Source organism: Sprattus sprattus, assembly GCF_963457725.1.
Source record: "Sprattus sprattus genome assembly, chromosome: 2".
Taxonomy (NCBI): Eukaryota; Metazoa; Chordata; class Actinopteri; order Clupeiformes; family Clupeidae; genus Sprattus; species Sprattus sprattus.
In genome coordinates, this window is record NC_137921.1 from 57,946,778 (window position 1) to 57,964,289 (window position 17,512).

General features: G+C 39.4%; 3 protein-coding genes across 3 annotated transcripts; all 3 read left to right on the forward strand.

The window, feature by feature from the left end:
- Positions 1-368: 368 nt before the first annotated feature.
- LOC308382786 (guanylate kinase-like) lies at positions 369-7,833 on the forward strand (the record flags this gene model as incomplete). Its single annotated transcript, XM_080860310.1, has 9 exons — positions 369-415; positions 2,277-2,392; positions 2,531-2,572; positions 6,415-6,511; positions 6,988-7,126; positions 7,225-7,309; positions 7,438-7,523; positions 7,666-7,696; positions 7,826-7,833. 9 exons carry the CDS (start codon positions 369-371, stop codon positions 7,831-7,833), a joined length of 651 nt encoding a protein of 216 aa, XP_080716436.1.
- On the forward strand, positions 7,833-12,341 carry LOC308383149 (guanylate kinase-like; the record flags this gene model as incomplete). Its single annotated transcript, XM_080860754.1, has 8 exons — positions 7,833-7,944; positions 8,083-8,127; positions 9,550-9,627; positions 11,097-11,193; positions 11,664-11,802; positions 11,901-11,985; positions 12,113-12,198; positions 12,309-12,341. 8 exons carry the CDS (start codon positions 7,833-7,835, stop codon positions 12,339-12,341), a joined length of 675 nt encoding a protein of 224 aa, XP_080716880.1.
- A 1,224-nt stretch (positions 12,342-13,565) lies between these two features.
- Positions 13,566-17,081, forward strand: armh1 (armadillo like helical domain containing 1; the record flags this gene model as incomplete). Its single annotated transcript, XM_080860846.1, has 11 exons — positions 13,566-13,771; positions 13,937-14,005; positions 14,091-14,257; positions 14,487-14,683; positions 15,269-15,353; positions 15,435-15,551; positions 15,972-16,044; positions 16,185-16,314; positions 16,652-16,729; positions 16,851-16,932; positions 17,019-17,081. 11 exons carry the CDS (start codon positions 13,566-13,568, stop codon positions 17,045-17,047), a joined length of 1,233 nt encoding a protein of 410 aa, XP_080716972.1. The 3' UTR covers positions 17,048-17,081.
- Positions 17,082-17,512: the final 431 nt, after the last annotated feature.

Here is a 17,512-nt window from a genome sequence, read left to right on the forward strand (position 1 = left end):
AAAATAAATAAAAATTAAAAATTAAATAAATGGATAAAAAACGTTCTCCAGATTTTTGGTCAGTATTAAAATCACTTTTTGTTGTCCTTTTTTTGGATATCCAAAACATGAGTAAGACCTCACTTGAAGCCCTGATGGTCCAGCTGCTGCTTTCTCAACCTGCACTACATCTGCACTGGATTTCTGAGTTTCCTGAATGCATTTCAAAATAATGCCTTAATGAACAAAAGTACATGCAATGCTTTGTTTGTTCTGAAATTAATTTTTAATATGTAGGTAATTTGTTCAGGTTTTATGGAGCAATACTAGGCCTTCATCATCTGTACTGGATTTCTGAGCAATGAAAAAATTAATAAATGAATTATATGATGCATAAATTAGCCAAAATAGCCAGTGTGAATGACAACAGTCATGGGTAACATTGTCTAAACAATGTTAAAAAACAGCAATTAAATGCAATCTTTTCCAAAATGGAATATTCAACGTCTCACCTGAACCCCTGATGCTGATTCATCATCATCCAGCTCTACATCTGTAGGTTCAGGCTGCTGTTTTTCTTGCACAGTAATTCATCAATTCAATACAGACTCTAACCATGCTTTGTTGACTGCTGACATTGGTCAAGAGATTACAGGGAACAGATATATCTGTATTACTATCCAAGGGATCATATAGGCCTACTTATCACCAGTTAATATCACTTTTAAGTTGCTAGCCTGCTGATACTTGGCTAAACTAGCATGTTTCCATTGTAGAATGGGTGGCGATGTGAGGCTAGCTAACTAACAACGACCAGGGCTTGTTAATAGCTACTTACTCTATGGGTACTATCTTTTCTTTTTTTGGTGGCATTTTCCTATCTACAAAGCACAAAAGGGTCACAAATATCAATGCTGAGACCAAACTAAATAATAATATGAGGCTTTATTATTTCCTAGTGTATTCAGTAGCTTTTTAGCCTGACGATGTCATACTCATAATTCTAGTTAGAATATGAGTCTGATACTGCTCCATTGGGCTGTGATTATGGGGCGTGTTTCAACGAACCAGGGGGAAAAAAAGCCTCTTTGCTCAATTAGATATACCTAGAACCAATCAGAGCAACGTAGTATGGAACCAGGGCCAGCTGATGAATTAAACTTTTACCAAATCCCGTAGGAAGGACGGCAAAAACATATTTTTGATCGACAAATGCATTGATCACGTTTCTCTGTTCCTCTTTCAGAATTAATGCACTGTTGATGTCTTCTAAAACAGATTTGATGGCAGAATCTAGCGTGTATAGGGTGTCAGCTTGGATAGCTAGCTAATAAGTATAGATTGAAACCTCCCTTGGCTAATGATCGAAAAAAAAAAAAAAAACTTTTGGCTAGCTAACGTGAGCTATCGATAGCTTGCTAGTGAATTTATTGCAAAATGGACTATAGGACACTAGAGCACAGTGTAATAAGACAAACATCAAGTCACAGGTCACATCAGTCTGACAGTCAGACATATCATTAGACAGAATGGCAGGTAGTCTTCTTCACTGGTCTGGTCTGACTTCATTAAGCTATATCTAAGTGCAGATAAATGAACTCACGCTCCTAGGGTGGACAATAAACATCCGGTCTGTCTACAAATAACATCACTCTGTATGTGTGAGGTTCTGTGTCATTTTCAGATCTGCCAGACAAAATGGCAGCAATCCAATTTGTAAACAGTGTGCCAAATGTTTCTATTTAGTTTAAGAAAGCAGCCTTAGCGTTGACATGACATTCATAGAGCACATTGCCTTTCTCCAAAAACAGGCCTGTTTTAAAGCTTGGGCTGTGGTTGTCCTCCACAAGGTTGTCAGACTCACTAAGAAAGGCTAATTATAAGGATCATTGGATTAGCATGATCTGAGTTTGAGGTCTGAGGAGGAGCCACTAGCAATAGTCTCACTAGCTGGTCATATAGGTAAGCCCCTCCACAGATTGGTTGACTAAAGCAGGAGTTTTTGTGTGAGCCTGACCTAATCTTAATTGAGCATGCAATTTTTTTTCTTCAAGCTAAAATTAGCATTATTGTCCCACAGCTTATAATCAAAGTATTTCAATAAACTGTTTATATGCATTGAAATCATGAAACAAAACAAAAGGAGCCCATACTGAGTATAGACTGTACATCATCTTCAACCCATGCTTTGTGGTGTGAAGTCCATATTAAGCAGTATGGTTTGTAGTCCATATTAAGCAGTATTGTAAGCAGTTGTGAGTGCAATTGTGACCCCCGTGCCTTCTCTCCTTTGGTAGAGTGGTGGCTGGACCAAGGCCTGTAGTTCTGAGCGGCCCCTCTGGTGCAGGAAAGAGCACTCTGCTGAAGAGGCTTATGAAGGATTATGAAGGGGTCTTTGGCTTCAGCGTGTCCCGTATGTATACGTGTGCCAGCCACATGGCATACTTCCTCAGACTATTTGAGTGCTTCATAATTTATAAACTTTTTTCTGTCATTACAACAAACCCCTCCTCGGATGTGCTGTTCTGACTGCTCTTCTTTTTCTGTACAGAAACAACAAGAAATCCCCGTCCTGGTGAGGTAGACGGTAAAGGTAAGACCACGCTATCAACATATGCAGGTATAAGAGATGAAATAAGGGTACCACTTTACAATAAGACTCCATTATAAATGGTTTATAAATAGGTTATTAATTAGGTTGTAAACCCTTTGTAGTCATTAATAAGCCCTTATAAATTAGTTATAAACACAGTTTTTATACGTCGATGCAGGCTCACTATTTGGGAAGATCCCCATCTTGGCAACCCACTGTTTATCCCTTAACCTGCTCTACTAGCCTAATTGCACACTCCCTACCATTCTTGTATCTGTTACTAGAGATTAAACTAGATTTTCTTTTCACAATAAGGCTCCATTTTGCCAGTTATAAATGTTTGTAACTGATTACTAGATGATGATGTGTTTCACACTTTACAATAAGGCTCCGTTTTGCCAGTTATAAATGTTAGTAACTGAATAATAAAGGGGGATTTGTTGTGTAATGAGTAGTAAGCAGTAACTTTATCTTATGAGATGGAAGACTAATGATAGAGACATTTCTCAGCTTTGACATTCTCAAGCAGTCTGTTAAGTACTGCCTTCACATGTTTTACATGATCCTGAACATTGTCTGAGTATAAAAGAATGTCATCAATACAACAACAAACCCTGCCCCTGGCCGGAGGTCAATTGAGCAGTCTCATGGCCGATGAGGTGGCAGCTGTGTGTTCCTCTAGAGGAAATGAGCACACAGGAAATACAAAAGAAATGTATATTTCTAAAACAACGTTATTATGAGGTTGGAGGTTAGGCAATTAAGCTTCTAGCATACAAGCTAAAAAAGCAGCAAGCAGACAATACAATTTCTAAGATAAAAAACCCAAATTCTGGGGAAATTGAACACTGGGAAAAATCCAGCAAAGCTTTGAAAAGTTCTGCAAAAAACTCTATTCTCAGCAACATATTGATAATACTCCTCACATTGATGCATTGTTGGCCTCACTTGACTTACCCTCGGTTTCTGAAGAACAAAATGTACGATTAGCATCAGAAATAACAACTGAGGAATTAAACGCAACCATCTCTAGGTTGAAAGCGAATAGGCCATGTGGTCCAGATGGCTTTAGTGCCGAATGGTACAAATCCCTGCGAGAGCAGTTAGTCCCAAGACTACTGGAGGCATTTAACTGGGTCCTAAAGGAAAATTAAATTCCACCCTCCTGGAAAGAAGCAACAATTTCACTTATCCCCAAGTAAGGGAAAGACAAGCTTGAGTGTGGCTGTTTTCGACCCTATTAGCGTACTAAATGTAGACTATAAATTATTTACATCAATACTGGCACATAGAATAGAAAAGATTCTACCTAATTTAATACACACAGACCAGACTGGTTTTATAAGGGAAAGGCAAACACAAGACAATTTGAGAAGAACCCTTCACATTATTAATCACATCACACAAAATGGCACAGAGGCAATGCTTATAAGTCTAGATGCAGAAAAGGCCTTCGACTCTGTCAGGTGGTAAAGTATTAGAAAAAAGTATTAGAAAAGTTTGGCTTTCATAAATCGATCATTGACACATTTCAAGCCCTTTATGACAGTCCTTCTGCCAGGATTAAGGTTAATGGTGCCCTTTAAAAGGCATTCACCTTGGAACGTGGAACAAGACAGGGGTGTCCAGCCTCACCCCATGCTTTTTGCGTTATTTATTGAACCACTCAGTCAATGGATACGACAGAATTGTGAAATTAAAGGGATAAATATACATTTTGAGGAACACAAACTAGCATTATTTGCTGATGATGTATTAGTCTAGTCTAGTCTAACACAGCCTTCTCTGACATTCCCTAAGCTAATGACTGTTTTAGAAAAATATGGTGCTCTCTCAGGATATAAACTAAATGTTCAAAAGACACAAGTGCTTACTTTGAATTATGATCCACCTAGTTCCTTGGTAGAGAAGTACCAACTGACATTGGAGGCAGACCATATACGATACCTTAGTGTTAATCTCCCAAAAGATATTTCAAAACTCTCCACCTTGAATTATGGGCCGTTAAACAACAACATTAAATCTGACATACAGAGATGGAGCCTCATTCCATTCTTAAGCCTTCATTCCAGAGTAGAATCTATAAGAATGAATGTGCTGCCGAGATTGTTATACCTTTTCCAAAGTCTCCCAGTGGAAATACCCATGAAAGTTTATGGAATGGGATAAAATGATATCAAGATTTCTGTGGCAAAGTAAGAGACCTAGGATTAGGTATAAAACTCTCCAGTTACACAAAGATTGTGGTGGACTAGGCCTTCCTTGTCTGCGTGACTATAACTATGCAACCCAATTAAGACCACTGGTATGCTGGTGCAACCCATCATATTCTGCGAGATGGAAAGATATAGAAAGCAATTTGACCCATCAGATTCCTTTAGCAGCTGTAATGGCAGACAATAGACTAATGAACAACATGATAGATAAAAACAACCCTTGGATTAACACCAATTTGAAAACATGGCAAAAGACAATACAACTCTGTGATTTGGAACATACTCTAAAAATACTAAGATGGTGTGCTTTTGACACAGATTTCTCTCCCAATAGTCTGGACTCCAGATTTAAGACTTGAATCAATGGGGGGCTTACTACTTACAACACCTTTGTAAATAAAGGAACACTTAAGAGCTTTGAATCGTTGCAGCAAGAGCATGGTCTACAACGCCAAGATATCTCCAGGTTAGACACTACTTTCAGGAAAATATAGCCAGAGCAATAGAAGGGCAAAAGACAGGTATTTTGGAAGTGCTCAAAGGAGCAATCAATTCATCAATATGCAAGAAGGTTGTGCCTAGACTATATCATGGGTTGCGCCAAGCCAGTCCAGACAACACTATTAAGGAGAAATGGGAAAAGGAAGGTGGTCTTCTAATATCTGAAGAAGATTGGGAATGCTTATGCAGATTACAATGGGGAACAACATCCTCAAATACTTGGCGAGAATATAGCTGGAAAAATATGTCCAGATTTTATATAACACCAGTACGACAACGGACCAAAATACCTAGTACAGAGTGCTGGAGGGCCTGCGGAGCAAATGAGGACAATCACTTTCATATCTTCTGGTATTGCCCAGTACTAACTTCATACTGGCGAGACATACACTTTCACTTGGAAGCAACCTTTAAAGTAATCATCCCATGTAGGTTTGACACTTTATACATAGGAAACCTCTCATTTGACTCATGGGATTACAGGGATAAAATGTTGTTACTTATACTTCTGGTGGCAAGCAAAAAAGCAATCTCAAGAAGGTGGTTAAGTGAAGACTCTGCTACCATAGGAGAATGGTTGGAGGTGGTTCATGACATATATAAAAAGGAAAATACCTACTCCCTCAGAATTCAGACTGACACATTCTCTAGCATATGGTCTAAATGGACTGGGTATATTGAACATATAGGCTTAAAATCAGATTTAGTTTGAAGCTTTTTTTGTTTGGCTGTATTTGTAAATAGATATATGCTTGTCCTTTTTTCTTCTATTTAATCTCTCTCAGAGAGGCATAGTGAAACTCCCCCTTGTTTGAACTGTTCTTATTGTTAAAAAAAAAAAAAAAAATGGGCCTGGATCAGACACCTCTAAATCATAAGAGAAATTATGTAAAAAGAAAAGTATCCTACGATGTTTGAAACCTGTTGGCCTCAATAAAGCTAAAAAAAGAAAAAAAAGAAACACATTCACACAGATATTGCAGTGACCACAGCTTTTCAAGGAAAGACATAGTATTGTATAGCAGTCAGTACAAATGGTTTCTACGTGTCTCTGAAAAAAATGTGTCATATGCACATACGTTTTTCCTCTGGGTGACCTATTCTCTGTCTGCTGTTGCCCCCAAGATTACCACTTCACCACCAGGGAGAAGATGCAAGAGGGTATCGATAAAGGAGAGTTCATTGAGCATGCAGAGTTCTCAGGGAATATGTATGGAACAAGGTAATGCACAGTCAACCCTATACACCACATGCCATCCTTGGCAGCATTGAGTCGTCATTAGCTAAGTGACAACTTGTCTCCAAAGTTTAGAGAGGTGACGTGACGTTTTGGCTGACACTTTGGAGTTGACTCATAGGCAAATCAGCCCAACAGCAGCTATAGGTCTCAGCATTTGGAGTGCAATCTAGCCAACCTCTCTGTGAGCTAAAGACCCCCACATTGCGTTGGCCATGGTACACAGTGTTCAGTATCTTATGTGTAATCTGACAATCCTATTCATTTGAGGTGTTGAGAAACAGCTGCTCACAGATGATGAAATTATGTTTTTTTCCCCTCTGGTTTTGATACTTATAACTGGTGTCTGTGCCCTAGTAAATGTTTTATAAAGCAACAATATATTTTTTCGGCTAAAAATGCATTTACATTTGTTCACTTCAGCAAATATGCATGTATTGATATGACTTGTGACTCCACAGTAAATCTGCTATTGAAGATGTCCAGGCAAAGAACCTCATCTGCATTCTAGATGTTGACATACAAGGAGTGAAAAACATCAAGGAGACTGACCTCAACCCCATCTACATCTCTGTCCAGCCCCCATCTATGGAGATCCTGGTAAGGTGTTGCCACTGGAAGTCAAAAACACCTGGTGGGAGAAAGATCCCAAATGCTGTTTCATAGTAAATTAATGAATTGTAAATGTCCTTGTTCAGGAAAAGCGTCTGAGAGACAGACTGACTGAGACAGAGGACAGTTTACAGAAGCGCTTGGACGCTGCAAGGACAGACATGGAGCTCAGTAAGTGAAAAAAATATCCATTCAAATCGTCTGTTAGTTTGGAAGTTTTGGACTAAACTGGACTAAAAAAACACCAGAAGACTTAACACCTGTGTCTTTCCCCCTCTTCTTTACTTTACTATTGCTAGGTAATGAACCTGGATTGTTTGACCTGGTCATCGTCAATGATGATTTAGAGGCTGCCTATGACGAGCTGAAAAGTGCTCTTATGGAGGTAAGTTTATGTCTTAATGAAATGGTTTTCAAACTCTCAGCAACAAAGTCCATCTACTTGAAAAGGGTTTTTTAGGTTAGCTTGCCGTGTCATGTCACGCCACATGCAACGATAATGGAAACAATGTTTTCTCTCTCAACAGGAAATACAGAAGGTTCAGGATGCCAAGGACTGTACATCATCTTCAACCCATGCTGTGTGGTGTGTAGTCCATATTAAGCAGTATGGTGTGTAGTCCATATTTAGCAGTATTGTAAGTAGTTGTGAGTGTAATTGTGACCCCCGTGCCTTCTCTCCTTCAGTAGTGTGATGGCTGGACCCAGGCCTGTAGTTCTGAGCGGCCCCACTGGCGCAGGAACGAGCACTCTGCTGAAGAGGCTTATGAAGGATTATGAAGGAGTCTTTGGCTTCAGCGTGTCCCGTATGTATACGTGTGCCAGCCACATGGCATACTTCCTCAGACTATTTGAGTGCTTCATAATTTATAAACTTTTTTCTGTCATTACAACGGACCCCTTCTCAGATGTGCTGTTCTGACTGCTCTTCTTTTTCTGTACAGATACAACAAGAAATCCCCGTCCTGGTGAGGTAGACAGCAAGGGGCGTAACTATAGGAGGTGCAGCAGGTGCAGCTGCACCTGGGCCCGTGAGGTGTCGGGGCCCGTAGCCGCGCCCAAAGATACAGGTACGTCTCTCGACAGGCCCTCTCAGTACTGCGTCAAATTTTCTCCCCTCTGATATGCTTGTATTTAAAGATGAGCTGTTATGTATGAATGGCAGTGTCTAATGCTATATATACTCTTGAAAAGGCAAACTTATCTCGTCATGGTTTTTATAAATTTTTGGGGAAAGTAGCAATTTATAACAAAATCATATGCTTATCCTACATTCACTTTAGAAACTATCAAAAAACTATTCAATGATATGAATAAGTTCTTATTTCCTTTGGTATTTTTGTGATAAGCAATGATGATTGCTGGGTAATATGTTTGTTGTTGTCCGATGTCAAGTCTCTAATACGCTATAGTTAAACCAATTAGAAGGTCTGATAACCTAGTTCATTGAGCACAGCACAACTTTACTCGTAACAATGCCTTTTAAGCACAAGAGTGGAAGTAGAAAAGGGCAAGAGAAGAAAGAACAGGAGAAGAAGGCGGCAAAGCTGCCTAAATTAGATTATTTTGGATTTTTAACTAGCCCGTCAGCAATGCAGCAGTTCAACTGGGATCAGCATCGCTGCCCTCAGTGGTGTGACAGAAACCATGACCTACGGCTATTGTCATAGATATACATTTCAAGACAAGTTATAACATACATTATGGTAGGGCAGGATTACTAGGCTACAATTTGGGTAAATAGTGGTCGCTATTATTATAACTTTCTAACCATTTTTACGGTAAGACTTACTTCAAACAAGACTTACTTAATTGTGTACACACCCATCAAGGTTGATTAATTAAACACTATTGATATCGATAACAAACTGCTTTGATTAGAGTTTTTTTTAGACACGGTTGTGGAAGTAGGGAACGCTACGATTTTTATTTTTTTTAGAGTTCACTAGGGGGGCCCGTCATAATATCTTGCACCTGGGCCGCCGTTACTACGTTACGCCACTGTACACGGCATGGGTAAGACCACGCTATCAAGATATGCAAGTTTAAGAGATGAAATGAGTTACACATTAATCATTAATGGCTGATATAACACCGGTGAGATTAACATTTCATGGGAAATACAAAAGAGTTATTTTGTAAAAGTTTAGTCACATAATTACATTTAGCTGCTTATTGACTCTTTGAAAGTACACATCACGCACGGATCTGTCTAAAGCACCACTCGGTTTAACCACTCTTGCCATTAAGAAGCCCCCCCCCCCCCCCCCGATTTGATAAAGACTGACAAGTGCTGTTCACATGAAGCCTCGGTGCTTTTTACTCACAAGTCATTTATCAATGACTATTGAAAAAAAAAGAAGATAATCCTCCTTCTCCCATCTGTGCTTTTGTTGTCTATTTCTCCATAGGCCTGAGTATCTTCCCAATGCTTCTGGGGGCTGCGTTACTGCCTGTGGCAGAAGTCTTATCCTCTGGGTCTTCTCCAGGTGTCAAAGTCTTAATCTGATTTTTGTACTCTTAAAAAGTCATTGGCTGTGATATTATATTATTTTATATTAGTTATATTGCACTATATTTTATGATGTAAAAAAGAGAGTGATGGGGGTTACTTTCATCTATCTCGAAATCCAGATACACTTGAATTCTAATTAGTAAATGGATATTTTCACTCTGGAGTAAAAAGCTTTTGAAAATAGCCCCCTACATCCCTTTAGACTAGTCTAACCCTGTTACACACCCCTCTTTAAACAGGGCTAGTGAAACAGAGTATCTTTGGTCCCCAACTCATCTTATAAGGAACCACTGATGTTCAGAGCTCCATAACCATGACATGGCACTTTAAAAATAAAAGACATAATGTTCGTAAATACATCTCTGGATGAAGGAATATTGAGACGACAGTGGCAACAATGTTTACCAATATTTCTGTGCTCCTTCATTCTATATTTTGGGCATTTGTTCACATTTTTCCAGAGCGTGCCATCTTAAGTAAAAAAGATACACTACTGGTTCAGTACTGGTTGCTTAATTGAGTGCTTCCATAGTTAGACCACTGTATATGTTAGGAGCAAAAAAAAAATAGCAATTAAACATTGGCTTAAAAACAATTGCAACTTACAGTAAATTATAAATACCCTTCTAGGTGCGGAATGTTCTCTTCAAATGTAAAGATTCTATAATGTCATGATAATGCGTATATTTCCTATTTCAGTCCTGCTGGGGACCCAAGTACTTCCTGTAGCCATGTTTATGACCTGCTTGTCTTGTACTCCCTGCAGAGCTCCCTGTACTGTAGTAGATCCCTGTCCTGACTGTGGTGTTGTGGAGGAGTAAGACATTCCTTGTGGTATGGACACTGCAACATGTATATTTTTGAGAAATACTTGGGCTTTTTGTTGTTCACAATGAGGTTGAGGGAGTTCAGGGTTTTTTTTATGAACAAAATGAGACCTTGTCCCTCTGTCCCATCTGATATTCATATTTTATATATATATATATATATATATATATATATATATATATATATATAATGATATACATTTATAAAACAGCTATTAAAGAAAAGTACACATAGCAAAAAATATATAGATTAATGATTTTCTTAATATCAAACTGATTGGCAGCTCATTGTGAATATACTGTATGCCTGTGTCCAATCAGGAGCCATCTCTGAATCAGATCTCACCCTGATCTGGCACTGCTTTTGAAAAAGGTTTAATTCTTAATTCCAATCACTGTGTTGATAAAAACAGCTTTTGTCTTCTTATGTCCAAAAGTGCCACTTTGAAACACATACGCACAGATGTTGAAGGGACAACAGCTTTTCAAGGAAAGACCTAGAATTGTTGTATAGCAGTCAGTACAAATGGTTTCCAGGTGTCTCTGAAAAGAAATATGTCATGTGCTCACATGTTTCCTCTGGGTGACCTATTCTCTGTCTGTTGTTGCCCCCCAGATTACCACTTCACCACCAGGGAGATGATGCAAGAGGGTATCAATAACGGAGAGTTCATTGAGAATGTAGAGTTCTCAGGGAACATGTACGGAACAAGGTAATGCACAGTTAACCATACACACCACATGCCATCCTTGGCAGCATTGAGTCGTCATTAGCTAGGTGACAACTGGTCCCCAAAGTTAAGAGAGGTGACATGTGACGTTTTGGCTGACACTCAAAGGCAAGTCAGCCCAACAGCAGCTATAGGTCTCAGCATTTGGAGTGCAATCTAGCCAACCTCTCTGTGAGCTTAAGACCCCCACATTGTGTTGGCCATGGTACACAGTGTTCAGTAGCCTATGTGCAATCTGACAATCCTATTTAATTGATGGGTTGAGAGACAGCTGCTCACAGATTATGAAATTATGTTTTTTTTCCTCTGGTTTTGATACTTTGATAACTGGTGGTGTCTGTCCCCTAGTTAATGTTTTATAAAGGAACAATATATTTTTTGGGCTAAAAATGCATTTACATTTGTTCATTTCAGCAAATATGCATGTATTGATATGGCTTATGACTCCACAGTAAATCTTCTATTGAAGATGTCAGGGCACTGAACCGCATCTGCATTCTGGATGTTGACATACAAGGAGTGAAAAACATCAAGAAGACTGACCTCAACCCCATCTACATCTCTGTCCAGCCCCCATCTATGGAGATCCTGGTAAGGTGTTGCCACTGGAAGTCAAAAACACGTGGTGGGAGAAAGATCCCAAATGCTGTTTCATTGTAAATTAATGAATTGTAAATGTCCTTGTTCAGGAAAAGCGTCTGAGAAACAGACAGACTGAGACAGAGGAGAGTTTACAGAAGCGCTTGGACGCTGCAAGGACAGACATGGAGCTCAGTAAGTGAAAAAAATATCCATTCAACACGTCCATTAGTTTGGAGTTTTTGGACTAAACTGGAATAAAACCCACCAGAAGACTTAACCTCTGTGTCTTTTCCCCTCTTCTTTACTTTACTATTGCTAGGTAAGGAACCAGGATTGTTTGACCTGGTCATCATCAATGATGATTTAGAGGCTGCCTATGACGAGCTGAAAAGTGCTCTTATGGAGGTAAGTTTATATCTTAATGAAATGGTTTTCAAACTCTCAGCAACAAAGTCCATCGTGTCATGTCACGCCACATGCAATTATAATGGAAACAATGTTCTCTGTCTCAACAGGAAATACAGAAAGTTCAGGATGCCAAGGAGTAATATGGATGGATATATGGATGTGTTTAATTACTTCACATTTAGGTCCTGAGTCCTGACACTGGGTATATAAGCCTTCAAACAGGCACTTAGATGCAATCAAAATGTTGGTTTAGGGGTCCAAAGCAGTTTGTTCTGCTCGTGTGATTTTTAGGCATTTATCGACCTTTTCTAGTACTGTGCACCATATTGCATGATGACTTCAGATTGGTTGTTCAGTTTGGGGATGTAGTTTAAAAGCTGTTCATTCATGTCAAAATATAGTGCATTTCAGGTTTATGTAGATGCTATAATCAGAATCAGAATCAGTATATTTACACATACAGGAAATTAACTTGGTGTGGTTGGTGCATAGGACATAAAACACGTAACATACCAATAAAATATAAAAAACAAGAATAAAAGACAAATGTTTTACAAGATAGAATATCAAATAATCATAAATAATTTGGGCACATGCTGAAGTGCATTTGTGTGAATGTGTATGTGTGAGTCAGTGTGATAATAATGGTATAAATGTGAACGGTCTTTTTCTATGTATTACACCACGTTGCGGAAATGGATAATAAATGTCTATAGGCTTCTCAATAGCCTACATGGCTTTTTTTCATGTTTCATAAGTCATAATTAATAAGTCATAATCAGGACGTTAGATCTCATGATTCTGAGAAGTCGTATTTATGAGAACTAAAAAGTTATTATTATAAAAAGCTTTCTCATTATTATGACATACTATGTGACTTTAATATTTGTTTTTATCAGCAAACCGAAGCTTTGGGAAAATTCAGTGTTATCATGTGCGCAGTCTTATTAAAAACCTTTGCCGGTTTGCCTTTTCTGTTCATTCTGTCTGTCCCTGCAAGACACCGTAAACATTTCACGTGAACGTAATGCCTAGCAACCGTAAACATTCACTTTTGGGAAGTGAGTAAATGACTTGCACAGATTTAGCAAGCAGTTCAAACATAATTAAATCAAACACATGCGTTTTTAATGCCACGAGTTTCATGAAGATACATTATATTTAGAATCTGTACAGAGGTGCAGATTATATTCATGAACGTTGACGAAGCTTACAACTCGACAACGACGTGACAAGCTAGAGGTACACATCAGTCAAGTTTGCATTGGTGAAGTAGCTTGCATAATATGTGGTTTCCCTCTATGCTAGATAGCTAATCCTGACACGAATTATTTTTTTCAACGAGGTTAAGTCATTCTGAGGAAATGTCAACTAGCAAAGAACAAGCAGCTATAAGTCAAGTTATGGCTTTTCTTCGTGAGTGGGATCAGGGAAACAAAACGGTGCGGAGCCGCATGCTTAACGAGTTTTTAAACAGGCATAAAGGCAAAACCTGTCCCGAGCTGGAACTGGAATTTGCACAAGTTGCTAGTTTGTTCCTTGCACGACTCACAGCCTGGATAAGACTGACGTATCCTTGGTTTTCTTGTGTTTACAGTTAAATTGAATTGAATGTTTACCTAATATCCATCCAGCACAATATGTGTTCGCTTTTAGTTTATAAACCAAATCTGAGACGGACAAAATAGCAATTAGTTATGTAGTTTGTCTACATCGACTTTGACACTCTATTCAGATACATGTTTGGGACATGTTTAGGACTGCAGCTAAAAGCAGTGGGCGTCTTCCTCTCTGCATCAAGCAAGTAAGTGAAATGCATTCGACTCAATTAGACATAACCTTGCGTCAAGTTATTACCATTAACTAAATATGTTCTCCATCCGTGTAAGTCATCGTTATCTGATCGAGTTCCTGGAGGTTGGAGGGATCCTGACTCTCCTGGAGATCTTGGGTCAGACCCAAAATAAAGACGAAGACAAAGCTGAAGCTCTGCATCTGCTCCAGATGGTGTCAAACCCTGGACGCAAGTACAAAGAACTCGTCTGTGAGAGCTATGGTATACAAGCAAACTACTTCACCCATCAAATGACTAGATGCTCATGTGTGTTTTTGTACTCAGAAGTATTTTTGCTGCTTTGAAACATCAGGTTAACATGTTGCCTGAATGAATGAAATAGGAAATATAAGAAATATAAATAGTGTTATAGCTAAATAGAGTAGGCATGAATTGAACAGGGACCAATATTAGAGCATTTATGGATACATCATTTTAATGAGATTTACAGGTGTGAGAGCCATAGCTGAGTGCTTGGCCACATCACAGAATCAGAGCACCCAGGAAACTGCTCAGATGCTTCTGGAGTCCTTGGCTCATGGCAACCCCAAATACCAGAACCAGGTGTACAAGGGTCTGATTGCCCTGCTGCCCTGCACCTCTCCAAAGACACAACAGCTTGTTCTGCAGACCCTCCGCATTGTGCAGGTAAGCAGGGGATTGTGGTTGAAATCGAATAATAACCAGTCTGATTCAAGATCAGTGTTAGAATTCGATATTAATAATACATGTATTAGTCTTCTGCTGAAGGGTCAGAAACACACAGAGTGAACCACAAGTAGTCTGGAGAATCTGATTAATTCTCTAATAGGCGGTGTCTATTTAACAGGGTTACAGAGATAAGCAGAACAGGGAGTATCACTTTCACACTATATTCTCAAGGACAGTAAAAACAATCACCCAGTTCTCCTCAACTTGCTTTACACAATAAAAACAATAAAACTTGCAATTTGCATTTTGTTTTAATACAGGGTGTTGCAAGGAAGGCAACCCAGTGCTGGACAAAGGGCCAGGAATATCCCAGGCAATAGAGCTCATTTAGACTATGGGCTAGAGTTTGACCACTGAGTTTGACATTTGTCTGGGGCCCTCGGTTGTAGGCCTTGCCGATGACTGAGCCATGAGTCCACTCCAGTGATAATGTGTAACCAGTGCTATTTTTGCTATTTCACTTGTGCGTTTGCGTAAAAGTTTGTCACTGAATCTCATCACATAAATTTGCTGCCACTTTAGGACATTGTGAAGGTTGCTTACCCGAGTATTGTTGAACCACTGCTGAATACGCTCAAATCTTTGCATCTTGAGGTGCAACACGAAGGTGAGAATGACATCATGTGCTGTAAGATTCATACGCTGTCTTGGCTTATAAACGGTAAGGCTAAATGAAACCCTCTTCCAGCTTTGGAGCTGATTTCAGAGCTGAAGCACTACGAGGTGAAGCCAGCCCTGCTCAAGGGTCTGGTTGCACTGCTGAAACCTGCGAAGGAAGGAGTGCAGAAGTACAAGATCCTTGAAGGTCAGACTGTAGTTTCACCCACTGAATCATCTTTTTGGAACACTGCAACCAGAAGCATAGTCAGTGTCATCCTTATCTGTGTATGTCACCCAACAGCAGCCCTTACTTTTCACAGTGCATGAAGTTGCTCATATGGTTTAACGTCAAGTTACTATAGAAACAGCAATAAGTAATATGTAATTAAGAGCCCATCATATCCAAATATTTGATGACAACTATATTTCTATATTGAAGTTGCTATATTAATAGGAAGGACCACTAGAGGATCATGTGAACTGCTGTACTGCAGCAACAGTAAAGGATGTGTAGAATATCTTTTCGACTCTTATTAAGAAAGTGATAGAAAGTGATTACAGAATCATTCAATGATTTAATGTTATTACACTGAGAATAATATCAATTTGCCAACTTTGGTTCCAGATCCAGAAATGACAAAGATGACAGAATCTTTACCACTGTTTGTCCAACAAGCTGCTGCAGCAAAAGGCATCAGGTACCTGTAGTCACAGAGTTTGCAAACTTACAGTTGATCACCAAATTGCTTTTAAGAGGTATGCACAGGTGTTCTCACACTCCAGCAGCTCCCTTAAGCTTGTGTGAGTGTGAATGCTGAGCCTCTGGTGTGGTGTGCAGGATGTTGGCCCAGGGGAGTGAGGCACTCTCCACAGAAATGCTCCATCTAAGAGTGGTGCATCACCTGCTGTACGCCATGGGCAACCAGAGCCACGCTGATGCCCAGAGACAAGCCAGTCTCGCTTTGGAGGTGGACTGCAAATACACACCCACAAACACACACACACGCACACACACACTCACACACACACACGCGCACACACACACACACACACACACACACACACACACACACACACACACACACACACACAAACAGACACACACACACACACACACACACACACACACACACACACAAACAGACACGCACACGCAAGCACACACACACAAACACACACACACACACACACACACACACACACACAATAATTCACTGATGAAATTGTGTAGTATTTTTTTGCCATGCTTTGTGATGCATTTAGCCGTAGTTTCCCTAACTTATCTTTTTGTCCTTATCGGTTCAGCACTTTGTCCGCAGCTACCCGCTGGTTGAGGAGCATGTTTGCGTGGCCATGGGCCAAACCCTGTTTCAGTTGTTTATGGTGGGTGTTGGGTTTTGAGACATGAAACATGCTTTTCCATATACTTTCCATACATTAAGTGGCATATAGATTGGCGATATAGAGGTAAAAATCAAGTGGTAAATTATTTATTTTTCCTCAGTCCAATGCTGAGATTTTGTACATGAAGATGGATGGAATCCAAGCTGACATCTTACACTCAAACATAGTGAACATTGCTGAGGGTAACTATCTATGATCATATACATTGAAAACAATGAGACATTACTGTTTCATGTTGTTTTGATTGTTTGATTTTTCTTCTTTACAGCTCTGGAGAATCAAAAATCTGAAACTTGAAGTACCACTGTATGCCAATGTTACTTTTATAGACTGATTTGTTTAAAATGATTTACGTGCATCTTTTTTCCCCCATTGACATGTTGGAAATATGTTGTTGTAGTTACTTCCACCCCCTGTATAAATATGTGTATTAAAATCAAACAAATAAAATATTAAAACAAACAAACTTTGACAAACGAGCTTTAAATTATTACATTGACATAAGCCTGATTTGCAGCTGACAAACGAGCTTTAAATTATTACATTGACATAAGCCTGATTTGCAGCTGGAAACGCAACCCTTGCGTTCCAGCCTGTGACGAATTTACGTAACTCCTCAGCGATTGGATGGGTTGAGGTTCCACCCCAGCAAATGGCGGGAGAAATGCACTGGAATGCATCCTGGCGTAAACACACAGTTCAGAGAAAAAGCTATACAAGTATTTCGTGTTATGTCTCGGAAACATGGATTATGATGGTTAC